Source organism: Schistocerca piceifrons, chromosome 7 (assembly GCF_021461385.2).
Source record: "Schistocerca piceifrons isolate TAMUIC-IGC-003096 chromosome 7, iqSchPice1.1, whole genome shotgun sequence".
NCBI classification, from domain to species: Eukaryota; Metazoa; Arthropoda; class Insecta; order Orthoptera; family Acrididae; genus Schistocerca; species Schistocerca piceifrons.
The window spans coordinates 134,516,762-134,530,546 of NC_060144.1; the positions used below are offsets into that span (position 1 = coordinate 134,516,762).

Here is a 13,785-nt window from a genome sequence, read left to right on the forward strand (position 1 = left end):
GTGGCTTGTATATTAACTTTAATTGTCCACTTTAACTCATTTCTTGGCACATTCATATATGCCCCCATTATTTACTGTTATTAAGTTTCCTAAAACAGTCATAATGTGAAAGGCAGAGTCATAATGTACCTTTTTTACTGTTATGAAAAGAGAACTAGATACAAAGTCCATGTAACATTTATACTTCATACCTTATATTTAGACCAATCAGAGATCAATTGAAAATTTTCAGCTTGCAGAAAATTTATCGAGATTTTTATTACACAGCACCAGACAAGGGAAGACACTTGAGGGGAAGGGGGCGAGGGGGGGAGGGGGGAGGAATTACTGTTGAAAAGTAACTTATATCAACTGTGTGCCTGAACATATAAACCCCACAGAATCCTGAGTGGTTTGAACAACTTGTTCTCCTTGACAGGTTGAAAGGTAAAGGTACTCAGACACAAGTCATACATGAAGCTTAATGTTTAATTATTCCAATGGGAACAGATGGGATTTGAAATAGGTATACAAAAATAGTTTATGGGTTTCCTGGCTTCTAAGGTTTTTATTATCTTTCGTAATATGAAGTTAACTTTAAAGATCTAGATATACACACTCTTCAGATGTTCAGTATGGTCTGTTCATATATTATGCATAATTTTCAGATTACTGTTGTAGTGATGGACTATGTGCATTTCTTGATGCTTCAGTCTTCTTTAGAGGTGAAAATTTAAATACTGGAGGTGTGGTAGTTGCGAATACTTCCTGTGTTCCTGTCCAGTGCCCACCACCTAGAATTGTAGAAGAGTATAATCTGTCCTTCTAGTCCTCATTTACATTTAATCCAGAACTTTGTGTTTTGTATTGTTTAATTATTTTTCTAATGGTAATTCTGTTGTTATACACTTTTTCCTCTCGTTTTGGTGTAGCTAATGCTTGAAGATTCCATAACACCATTGGAACGACAACTGTACTTCACAACGGCACATGCACATTTCAAGGCTGGTTGCCCTGCACTGGCACTTGAAGTATTGTCAAAACTACCAAGCAAAGTGATGGATGCCAATGGAAATGATTCGCCAAGTATGTAGCTCAGTAAGGTACTAATGTATATTTCTTAGCTTCATTTCTTGTGGAATTAATTTTATACTTATTCTTATAGCTACCCTGAATAGCCCAAGTAAATCAAGGCTCCAAGATCATCAGATTGACACAGGTATATTGACTTGGGAAGGCACAGGAAGCTCTGACAAAGGTATGGTTATGTTGATAGACTACCAGGTTCTAAAGTTTAAACAGAGATGCCAAAGATTTGTCTTATTATATATAATATTATGGTTTTTGTCTAGCCACATCTCTGGATTGGTCTGCACCAGCAAAAGCTTCCTCAATAGACTGGTCAGAACCAGTTTCAAAGCAAAGCAATGACGAGCTTGTCCTAAAATGGGATGATGATGAAGACGTGGAAGATGAGGAAAGCAGTGATAAACCTTTGGAAATGAAACAATCTCCTGATGATGCACTGAACAGGAGTAAGTCATAACTACAATATTGTAAAACTGGAGTGACTTCCTTTCCCTTTATTACAATATTTTTAATAAGATGCTGAACATGGGTTCAACTTTCTTTAAAGTTTCTTGATTTCTGAAAATTCTCTATCAGGGTAGGAAAGAGATGACCAATGTACCCTCAACGTAAATTCCTTGTTCTGGTTCTGATTTTAATAGTTTTCCCATTTGTGATCATCTCTTTTCACTGTGGAACACTAATTTTGAGGGATACAAAACAGAACAAAGTGAAAGAAAAATATCTTCTTTCTGATTTTATGTTTGTAAGCATGTCTGAACTGATGCAGTACTTCCATTGTGTTTTGCTTTTCTTTTGCCCCACCAATATACTTCAATTGCAGTATAAAAAAAACATAAATAAATCAGCATTTTGCATTTCTTCCTCTCGTGAGTACAGGGTGGCGCAAATAAAAGTGGCCTGGAGAACAGAGTTCCAGGGTACAAGGAAATATAGCAGAGGAAAGAAAGTATAGTACTAACCTGACTATAGTAGATGTTGAAAGTGACCACCATTCATCTCTTGGCATTTTTGATCCCTGGTTATCAAGTTGCTGAAGGCTGATTGAAGCTTGACTGCTGGAATTGCTGCAATCTCATCCGCAATGTTCTGCTGCAGTTCTTAAAGACCATGAAAAGACTATTGAAGGAGTCACAGCTTACTGACTGGTACAGAGAGAGCATTAGTCAAACCAGCACTGAAACGAGAGAAAGGAGCACAATAGAAGATGGGATGGATAGCCTTGAGAGATGAAATAGGGAAGGCAACAGAGAATCACATAGTTAATAAGACAAGTCGTAGTAGAAATTCCTGAGTAACACAAGATTTATTAAATTTAATTGATAGCAAATATAAAAATGAAGATGATGTAAGGGAATGTGTATGTCTAGAAAATGAGATCAGAAAGTGGAAAATGGCTAAACAAGAGTGGGTAGAGGACAAGTGAGAGGCTGCAGAAGCATACATAACTAAGAGAAGGATAGATGCAGTGCATAGGAAAATTAAGGCGACCTTCGGAGTGAAGAGAAGCATCTGCATGAAATTATGAGCTCTTATGGCAAGTGAAATGCCCTTGATTAATTTTCTGATTATTGGTCATTTTGGCTGCTCAGTAATACTATATTCAAAGAATAGAAGTTTTGCAGTAATGAAGTTTACAAAAATTTTGATTGAGTCAAGTGATATATTCTTATTAAGCACAGTAGTAACAGTCACTACATTTGTCGTACACATTTATTCACACCTACCGTATTTACTCGAATCTAAGCCGCACTTTTTCCCGTTTTTTTTTAATCCAAAAAACCACTTGCGGCTTAGAATCGAGTGCAACATAAGCAGAAGTTCTGAAAAATGTTGGTAGGTGCCGCCACAACTAACTTCTGCCGTCGAATATACATATAGCGCTACACAGGCATGCTTTGCAAGCACAAAGATAAATACTGGCGCCAAAACCTCTGCGTCAGTAAATAAATTAAACAAAAGGTGGAAGATGAGTTTTTTTCTCCACCCCGAGTTTCGACCAATGCATTTTCATACATTATCCAACGAAGTAAATACAAATTCCGTATTGTTCATCTTCAAAAGTAGCAGCATTTCAATGTACGACGAAAATCCAACTGGCAAGACTGTTCGGGATGTTTGTCAATATGGCCAACTCTACGTTCTGAATTTTTTCCTACCTGTGAGAAGAGATGGTTGCTAATAGGAACTTTTATGAACTGTGAATCACATGCAGTATTCTCTTCACCATAAGAATAATACGAATATAAATATTTTGCCATGTATTGTTTCGTGTTTGCTGGTATCTCATTTAAATCCTGTCTGCCTAATAAACTACGAAACTAGAGTGAGACAACAGCAAATGCGGAAGAATATATATATCGTGTTATGTTTATATTCGTATTATTCTTATGCCTAATAGTGATACAGTCAGAAATGAAGCACGGCAATCGACTAAATTTTTAAATCTAAGATGACTCTAATTTCTGTGCAGAATGTTATGTACTAAAGAGGCATCTGCAAAGATTTTCAAACAGAGAAAAATTTTCGCTAAACTCTCGTTCAAAACTTCTATCATACGTAGTATATTATTTGGTTCTTGTTGATCATTATCAAAGAAAGCAGCAGTGTGACTTCCGCAAGGCGTTTGATACAGTTCCCCACAGTCGTTTAAAAGAGCATATGGACTATCAGACCAATTGTGTGATTGGATTGAGGAGTTCCTAGATAACAGAACGCAGCACGTCATTCTCAATGGAGAGAAGTCTTCCGAAGTAAGAGTGATTTCAGGTGTGCCGCAGGGTAGTGTCATAGGACCGTTGCTATTCACAATATACATAAATGACCTGGTGGATGACATCAGAAGTTCACTGAGGCTTTTTGCAGATGATGCTGTGGTGTATCAAGAGGTTGTAACAATGGAAAATTGTACTGAAATGCAGGAGGATCTGCAGCGAATTGACGCATGGTGCAGGGATTGGCAATTGAATCTCAATGTAGACAAGTGTAATGTGCTGTGAATACACAGAAAGATAGATCCCTTATCATTTAGCTACAAAATAGCAGGTCAGCAACTGGAAGCAGTTAATTCCATAAATTATCTGGGAGTATCCATTAGGAGTGATTTAAAATGGAATGATCATATAAAGTTGATTGTCGGTAAAGCAGATGCCAGACTGAGATTCATTGGAAGAATCCTAAGGAAATGCAATCCGAAAACAAAGGAAGTAGGTTACAGTACACTTGTTCGCCCACTGCTTGAATACTGCTCAGCAGTGTGGGATCCGTACTGGATAGGGTTGATAGAAGAGATAGAGAAGATCCAACAGAGAGCAGCGCGCTTCGTTACAGGATCATTTAGCAATCGCGAAAGCATTACGGAGATGATAGATGAACTCCAGTGGAAGACTCTGCAGGAGAGATGCTCAGTAGCTCGGTACGGGCTTTTGTTAAAGTTTCGAGAACATACCTTCACCGAAGAGTCAAGCAGTATATTATTCCCTCCTACGTATATCTGCCCCCCCCATGAACCATGGACCTTGCCGTTGGTGGGGAGGCTTGCGTGCCTCAGCGATACAGATAGCCGTACCGTAGGTGCAACCACAATGGAGGGGTATCTGTTGAGAGGCCAGACAAACGTGTGGTTCCTGAAGAGGGGCAGCAGCCTTTTCAGTAGTTGCAAGGGCAACAGTCTGGATGATTGACTGATCTGGCCTTGTAACAATAACCAAAACGGCCTTGCTGTGCTGGTACTGCGAACGACTGAAAGCAAGGGGAAACTACAGCCGTAATTTTTCCCGAGGGCATGCAGCTTTACTGTATGATTACATGATGATGGCGTCCTCTTGGGTAAAATATTCCGGAGGTAAAATAGTCCCCCATTCGGATCTCCGGGCGGGGACTACTCAAGAGGATGTCGTTATCAGGAGAAAGAAAACTGGCGTTCTACGGATCGGAGCGTGGAATGTCAGATCCCTTAATCGGGCAGGTAGGTTAGAAAATTTAAAAAGGGAAATGGATAGGTTGAAGTTAGATATAGTGGGAATTAGTGAAGTTCGGTGGCAGGAGGAACAAGACTTCTGGTCAGGTGACTACAGGGTTATAAACACAAAATCAAATAGGGGGAATGCAGGAGTAGGTTTAATAATGAATAGGAAAATAGGAATGCGGCTAAGCTACTACAAACAGCATAGTGAACGCATTATTGTGGCCAAGATAGATACGAAGCCCACGCCTACTACAGTAGTACAAGTTTATATGCCAACTAGCTCTGCAGATGACGAAGAAATTGAAGAAATGTATGATGAAATAAAAGAAATTATTCAGATTGTGAAGGGAGACGAAAATTTAATAGTCATGGGTGACTGGAATTCGAGTGTAGGAAAAGGGAGAGAAGGAAACATAGTAGGTGAATATGGATTGGGGGACAGAAATGAAAGAGGAAGCCGCTTGGTCGAATTTTGCACAGAGCACAACATAATCATAACTAACACTTGGTTTAAGAATCATGAAAGAAGGTTGTATACATGGAAGAACCCTGGCGATACTAAAAGGTATCAGATAGATTATATAATGGTAAGACAGAGATTTAGGAACCAGGTTTTAAATTGTAAGACATTTCCAGGGGCAGATGTGGACTCTGACCACAATCTACATCTACATCTACATCTACGTCCATACTCCGCAAGCCACCTGACGGTGTGTGGCGGAGGGTACCTTGAGTACTTCTATCGGTTCTCCCTTCTATTCCAGTCTCGTATTGTTCGTGGAAAGAAGGACTGTCGGTATGCCTCTGTGTGGGCTCTAATCTCTCTGGTTTTATCCTCATGGTCTCTTCGCGAGATATACGTAGGAGGGAGCAATATACTGCTTGACTCTTCGGTTAAGGTATGTTCTCGAAACTTCAATAAAAGCCCGTACCGAGCTACTGAGCGTCTCTCCTGCAGAGTCTTCCACTGGAGTTTATCTATCATCTCCGTAACGCTTTCGCGATTACTAAATGATCCTGTAACGAAGCGCGCTGCTCTCCGTTGGATCTTCTCTATCTCTTCTATCAACCCTATCTGGTACGGATCCCACACTGATGAGCAGTATTCAAGCAGTGGGCGAACAAGCGTACTGTAACCTACTTCCTTTGTTTTCGGATTGCATTTCCTTAGGATTCTTTCAATGAATCTCAGTCTGGCATCTGCTTTACCGACGATCAACATTATATGATCATTCCATTTTAAATCACTCCTAATGCGTACTCCCAGATAATTTATGGTATTAACTGCTTCCAGTTGCTGACCTGCTATTTTGTAGCTAAATGATAAAGGATCTATCTTTCTGTATATTCGCAGCACATTACACTTGTCTACATTGAGATTCAATTGCCATTCCCTGCACCATGCGTCAATTCGCTGCAGATCCTCCTGCATTTCAATACAATTTTCCATTGTTACAACCTCTCGGTACACCACAGCATCATCTGCAAAAAGCCTCAGTGAACTTCCGATGTCATCCACCAGGTCATTTATGTATATTGTGAATAGCAACGGTCCTATGACACTCCCCTGCGGCACACCTGAAATCACTCTTACTTCGGAAGACTTCTCTCCATTGAGAATAACATGCTGCGTCCTGTTATCTAGGAACTCCTCAATCCAATCACACAATTGGTCTGATAGTCCATATGCTCTTACTTTGTTCATTAAACGACTGTGGGGAACTGTATCGAACGCCTTGCGGAAGTCAAGAAACACGGCATCTACCTGTGAACCCGTGTCTATGGCCCTCTGAGTCTCGTGGACGAATAGCGCGAGCTGGGTTTCACATGACCGTCTTTTTCGAAACCCATGCTGATTCCTACAGAGTAGATTTCTAGTCTCCAGAAAAGTCATTATACTCGAACACAATACGTGTTCCAAAATTCTGCAACTGATCGACATTAGAGATATAGGTATATAGTTCTGCACATCTGTTCGACGTCCCTTCTTGAAAACGGGGATGACCTGTGCCCTTTTCCAATCCTTTGGAACGCTACGCTCTTCTAGAGACCTACGGTACACCGCTGCAAGAATCTATTGGTAGATTAAAACTGAAGAAACTGCAAAAAGGTGGGAATTTGTGGAGATGGGACCTGGATAAACTAAAAGAACCAGAGGTTGTACAGAGATTCAGGGAGAGCATAAGGGAGCAATTGACAGGAATGGGGGAAATAAATACAGTAGAAGAAGAATGGGTAGCTTTGAGGGATGAAGTAGTGAAGGCAGCAGAGGATCAAGTAGGTAAAAAGACGAGGGCTAGTAGAAATCTTTGGGTAACAGAAGAAATATTGAATTTAATTGATGAAAGGAGAAAATATAAAAATGCAGTAAGTGAAACAGGCAAAAAGGAATACAAACGTCTCAAAAATGAGATCGACAGGAAGTGCAAAATGGCTAAGCAGGGATGGCTAGAGGACAAATGTAAGGATGTAGAGGCCTATCTCACTAGGGGTAAGATAGATACCGCCTACAGGAAAATTAAAGAGACCTTCGGAGATAAGAGAACGACTTGTATGAATATCAAGACCTCAGATGGAAACCCAGTTCTAAGCAAAGAAGGGAAGGCAGAAAGGTGGAAGGAGTATATAGAGGGTCTATACAAGGGCGATGTACTTGAGGACAATATTATGGAAATGGAAGAGGATGTAGATGAAGATGAAATGGGAGATATGATACTGCGGGAAGAGTTTGACAGAGCACTGAAAGACCTGAGTCGAAACAAGGCCCCCGGAGTAGACAATATTCCATTGGAACTACTGACGGCTGTGGGAGAGCCAGTCCTGACAAAGCTCTACCATCTGGTGAGCAAGATGTATTAAACAGGCGAAATACCCTCAGACTTCAAGAAGAATATAATAATTCCAATCCCAAAGAAAGCAGGTGTTGACAGATGTGAAAATTACCGAACTATCAGCTTAATAAGTCACAGCTGCAAAATACTAACACGAATTCTTTACAGACGAATGCAAAAACTAGTAAAAGCCAACCTCGGGGAAGATCAGTTTGGATTCCGTAGAAACACTGGAACACGTGAGGCAATACTGACCTTACGACTTATCTTAGAAGAAAGATTAAGGAAAGGCAAACCTACGTTTCTAGCATTTGTAGACTTAGAGAAAGCTTTTGACAATGTTGACTGGAATACTCTCTTTCAAATTCTAAAGGTGGCAGGGGTAAAATACAGGGAGCGAAAGGCTATTTACAATTTGTACAGAAACCAGATGGCAGTTATAAGAGTCGAGGGACATGAAAGGGAAGCAGTGGTTGGGAAGGGAGTAAGACAGGGTTGTAGCCTCTCCCCGATGTTGTTCAATCTGTATATTGAGCAAGCAGTAAAGGAAACAAAAGAAAAATTCGGACTAGGTGTTAAAATCCATAGAGAAGAAATAAAAACTTTGAGGTTCGCCGATGACATTGTAATTCTGTCAGAGACAGCAAAGGACTTGGAAGAGCAGTTGAGTGGAATGGACAGTGTCTTGAAAGGAGGATATAAGATGAACATCAACAAAAGCAAAACAAGGATAATGGAATGTAGTCTAATTAAGTCGGGTGATGCTGAGGGAATTAGATTAGGAAATGAGGCACTTAAAGTAGTAAAGGAGTTTTGCTATTTGGGGAGCAAAATAACTGATGATGGTTGAAGTAGAGAGGATATAAAATGTAGGCTGGCAATGGCAAGGAAAGCGTTTCTGAAGAAGAGAAATTTGTTAACATCCAGTATAGATTTAAGTGTCAGGAAGTCATTTCTGAAAGTATTCGTATGGAGTGTAGCCATGTATGGAAGTGAAACATGGACGATAAATAGTTTGGACAAGAAGAGAATAGAAGCTTTCGAAATGTGGTGCTACAGAAGAATGCTGAAGATTAGATGGGTAGATCACATAACTAATGAGGAAGTATTGAATAGGATTGGGGAGAAGAGAAGTTTGTGGCACAACTTGACCAGAAGAAGGGATCGGTTGGTAGGACATGTTCTGAGGCATCAAGGGATCACCAATTTAGTATTGGAGGGCAGCGTGGAGGGTAAAAATCGTAGAGGGAGACCAAGAGATGAATACACTAAGCAGATTCAGAAGGATGTAGGTTGCAGTAGGTACTGGGAGATGAAGAAGCTTGCACAGGATAGAGTAGCATGGAGAGCTGCATCAAACCAGTCTCAGGACTGAAGACCGCAACAACAACAACGTATATCTGGCGAAGAGACCATGAGGATAAAATCAGAGAGATTAGAGCCCACACAGAAGCATACCGACAATGCTTCTTTCCACGAACAATACGAGACTGGAATAGAAGGGAGAACCGATAGAGGTACTCAGGGTACCCTCCGCCACACACCGTCAGGTGGCTTGCGGAGTATGGATGTAGATGTAGATGTAAGTAACAACAAATAGCAGTCTCTTGCCATTGTTTCGCTAATGAGACTAAAAAAAGCGGTGTTAGCCTGCACAAAAGCAAGCCATGCCGCGAGCGGCAACAGGCGTAAACACTCTTTATCAGAATGCGACAAACAGTGCGTGATACAGTACAGTAATACATTTTCAGGTTAGAGTGACGTAAACACCCATAACAAAGAGAACAGCGCTTATCAGATCAAAGAAAAATAAACAATCAATTCAAACCAGACGAAGCACGTGAAAAAGGAAGGGTACCCGTATAAATACGGACAGAGTGCCTGATGCATAGCAACGGCTACCTGGTAAAGCTTAATTGCTAAGCTTATGACTCGAAGCAAACTACTGCAGCTGTATCGTCATTCATTCGACCTAAATTGTGTCTCATATTACAATGGACCAACTTTGTTTCGATTTGGAGGTACGGCCTAAAACTTTTCTCTCCCCTTGAATTTAGAGACTCAAATTTCAGGTGTGGCTTAGATTCGGGAAAATTTTTTTTCCTTGATTTCGAGTCTCATTTTTTAGGTGCGGCTTAGATTCGAGTGCGGCTTAGATTCGAGTGCGGCTTAGATTCGAGTGCGGCTTAGATTCGAGTAAATACGGTAAGCTCAGCATAGGTCAAATACATGAAAATATTGTCACACACATTTGCAATAATCTGCACACAGTATTTTTTCTTTTTTTTTTTTTCAACTTCTGATAAGCTTTAAATAAAAGACAAGTTCATAGAAAATAATTATTTTATTATCAAATGTTTTGTACCCTTACGGTTACTTTTCCAACATAATCACCGAAAAGATTGAAACATTTTCGTACCTGTGGACAAGCTTTGCAATACCCTCTTGTAACAATGTTGCCGCCAATGATTGCAAATGGGCATTGATGTTGTTTTGAAGATCTTTGTTGGTTTGAAAGTGCTGACCTCCTAGCCACGTCTTCAGTTCAGGGAAAAGGTGGAAGTCGGTGGGTGCGAGATCAGGACTGTACAGCAGATGATCAAAAATGTCCCATTGAAATTGTTCAAGGCACTGTTGGGTTGTGCCAGCAGTGTGTAGATGAGCGTTGTCATGGATCAACACAATTCCTGAAATCAAATGCGTATTTGGTCTTCAAAACAAACAAAGAGGTATGCTGCCTGAAGACGTGGCTACGAGGGCAGCACTTTGGAACCAACAAAGATCTTAAAAACAATGTCAGTGCTTATTTGCAATCATTGGCGGCAATAATTTTTGAAGAGGATAGTGCAAAGCTTGTCCACATGTCTCAATCTTTTCGGTGTTCATGTCGAAAAGTAACCATAAGTGTACAAAACTTGTCGTAATTAAATAATTGTTTTCTATGAACTTGTCTTTTAGTTATAGCCTATTGGAAGTTGAAAAAATAAAAACGGCCCTCATACTTCGTCACCATTTGTATTAATTCTTACGATTTGCTTAGGGCCACCCATGACAATTGGGGTCGCACTCAGCCGTACAGTACGATATACTTCCTGCTATGCCAATACAACAACCACACTACTCACTGACTCTAACAACAATATCACTTGCTGGTCATACTCAGCCCTTGCCAATCAATTGCTGGCTTATCATTCAAGTATACAAGAAAAAGATGCTTATCTCTGAGTAAGGGACCATGTATCCTTTACAAAAGACTTCTAAAAAAGGAAGGGGAAGCTGAAAGATGGCAGGGATGCATAAAGGACAATGTAAGGGAAACTTCAACACAATATTATAGAAAGAGAAGAGGTAGTAAAGGAGGATGAGAAAGGAGGGTTGACACTGTGAGAAGAATTTGACAGATCTAAGTTGAAATAAGTCCCCTGAAGTAGATGGCATTCCCCCAGAATTATTAAGATCCTTATGAGTGACAGCCATGATAAAACTATTCTATCTGCGAAACTAATGATGTGTACTAAATAATTTAATTGGTTGTTATTGTTGTTGTTGTGGTCTTCAGTCCTTAGACTGGTTTGATGCAGCTCTCCATGCTACTCTATCCTGTGCAAGCTTCTTCATCTCCCAGTACCTACTGCAACCTACATCCTTCTGAATCTGCTTAGTGTATTCACCTCTTGGTCTCCCTCTACGATTTTTACCCTCCATGCTGCCCTCCAATGCTAAATTTGTGAGCCCTTGATGCCTCAAAACATGTCCTACCAACCGATCCCTTCTTCTAGTCAAACTGTGCCACAAACTTCTCTTCTCCCCAATCCTATTCAATACCTCCTCATTAGTTACGTGATCTACCCACCTTATCTTCAGCATTCTTCTGTAGCACCACATTTCGAAAGCTTCTATTCTCTTCTTGTCCAAACTAGTTATCGTCCATGTTTCACTTCCATACATGGCTACACTACATACAAATACTTTCAGAAACGACTTCCTGACACTTAAATCTATATTCGATGTTAAAAAATTTCTCTTCTTCAGAAACGATTTCCTTGCCATTGCCAGTCTACATTTTATATCCTCTCTACTTCGACCATCATAAGTTATTTTACTCCCTAAATAGCAAAACTCCTTTACTACTTTAAGTGTCTCATTTCCTAATCTAATTCCCTCAGCATCACCCGATTTAATTTGACTACATTCCATTATCCTCGTTTTGCTTTTGTTGATGTTCATCTTATATCCTCCTTTCAAGACACTGTCCATTCCGTTCAACTGCTCTTCCAAGTCCTTTGCTGTCTCTGACAGAATTACAATGTCATCAGTGAACCTCAAAGTTTTTATTTCTTCTCCATGGATTTTAATACCTACTCCAAATTTTTCTTTTGTTTCCTTTACTGCTTGCTCAATATACAGATTGAATAACATCGGGGAGAGGCTACAACCCTGTCTTACTCCCTTCCCAACCACTGCTTCCCTTTCATGGCCATCGACTCTTATAACTGCCATCTGATTTCTGTACAAATTGTAAATAGCCTTTCGCTCCCTGTATTTTATACCTGCCACCTTCAGAATTTGAAAGAGAGTATTCCAGTTAACATTGTCAAAAGCTTTCTCTAAGTCTACAAATGCTAGAAACGTAGGTTTGCCTTTTCTTAATCTTTCTTCTAAGATAAGTCGTAAGGTTAGTATTGCCTCACGTGTTCCAACATTTCTACGGAATCCAAACTGATCTTCCCCGAGGTCCGTTTCTACCAGTTTTTCCATTCGTCTGTAAAGAATTCGCGTTAGTATTTTGCAGCTGTGACTTATTAAACTGATAGTTCGGTAATTTTCACATCTGTCAACACCTGCTTTCTTTGGGATTAGAATTATTATATTCTTCTTGAAGTCTGAGGGTATTTCACCTGTCTCATACATCTTGCTCACCAGATGGTAGAGTATTGTCATGACTGGCTCTCCCAAGGCCGTCAGTAGTTCTAATGGACTGTTGTCTACACCCGGGGCCTTGTTTCGACTCAGGTCTTTCAGTGCTCTGTCAAACTCTTCACGCAGTATCTTATCTCCCATTTCGTCTTCATCTACATCCTCTTCCATTTCCATAATATTGTCCTCAAGTACATCGCCCTTGTATAAACCCTCTATATACTCCTTCCACCTTTCTGCCTTCCCTTCTTTGCTTAGAACTGGGTTGCAATCTGAGCTCTTGATATTCATACAAGTGGTTATCTTCTCTCCAAAGGTCTCTTTAATTTTCCTGTAGGCAGTATCTATCTTACCCCTAGTGAGACAAGCCTCTACATCCTTACATTTGTCCTCTAGCCATCCCTGCTTAGCCATTCTGCACTTCCTGTCGATATCATTTTTGAGATGTTTGTATTCCTTTTTGCCTGCTTCATTTACTGCATTTTTATATTTTCTCCTTTCATCAATTAAATTCAATATTTCTTCTGTTACCCAAGGATTTCTATTAGCCCTCGCCTTTTTACTTACTTGATCCTCTGCTGCCTTCACTACTTCATCCCTCAAAGCTTCCCATTCTTCTTCTACTGTATTTCTTTCCCCCATTCCTGTCAATTGTTCCCTTATGCTCTCCCTGAAACTCTGTACAATCTCTGGTTCTTTCAGTTTATCCAGGTCCCATCTCCTTAAATTCCCACCTTTTTGCAGTTTCTTCAGTTTTAATCTACAGGTCATAACCAATAGATTGTGGTCAGAGTCCACATCTGCCCCTGGAAGTGTCTTACAATTTAAAACCTGGTTCCTAAATCTCTGTCTTACCATTATATAATCTATCTGATACCTATTAGTATCTCCAGGATTCTTCCAGGTATACAACCTTCTTTTATGATTCTTGAACCAAGTGTTAGCTATGATTAAGTTATGCTCTGTGCAAAATTCTACAAGGCGGCTTCCTCTTTCATTTCT

At 40.1% G+C, this 13,785-nt stretch overlaps 1 protein-coding gene across 1 annotated transcript in view; it reads left to right on the forward strand.

The window, feature by feature from the left end:
- LOC124804706 (dmX-like protein 2) overlaps nt 1–13,785 on the forward strand; it is a 327,684-nt gene that overhangs the window by 170,435 nt on the left and 143,464 nt on the right. Inside the window, exons 38-40 of the mRNA XM_047264965.1 lie at nt 912–1,065; nt 1,145–1,237; nt 1,332–1,514. Of these exons, the coding sequence (XP_047120921.1) occupies nt 912–1,065; nt 1,145–1,237; nt 1,332–1,514 (430 nt within the window). The remainder of the gene's footprint in view (nt 1–911; nt 1,066–1,144; nt 1,238–1,331; nt 1,515–13,785) is intronic.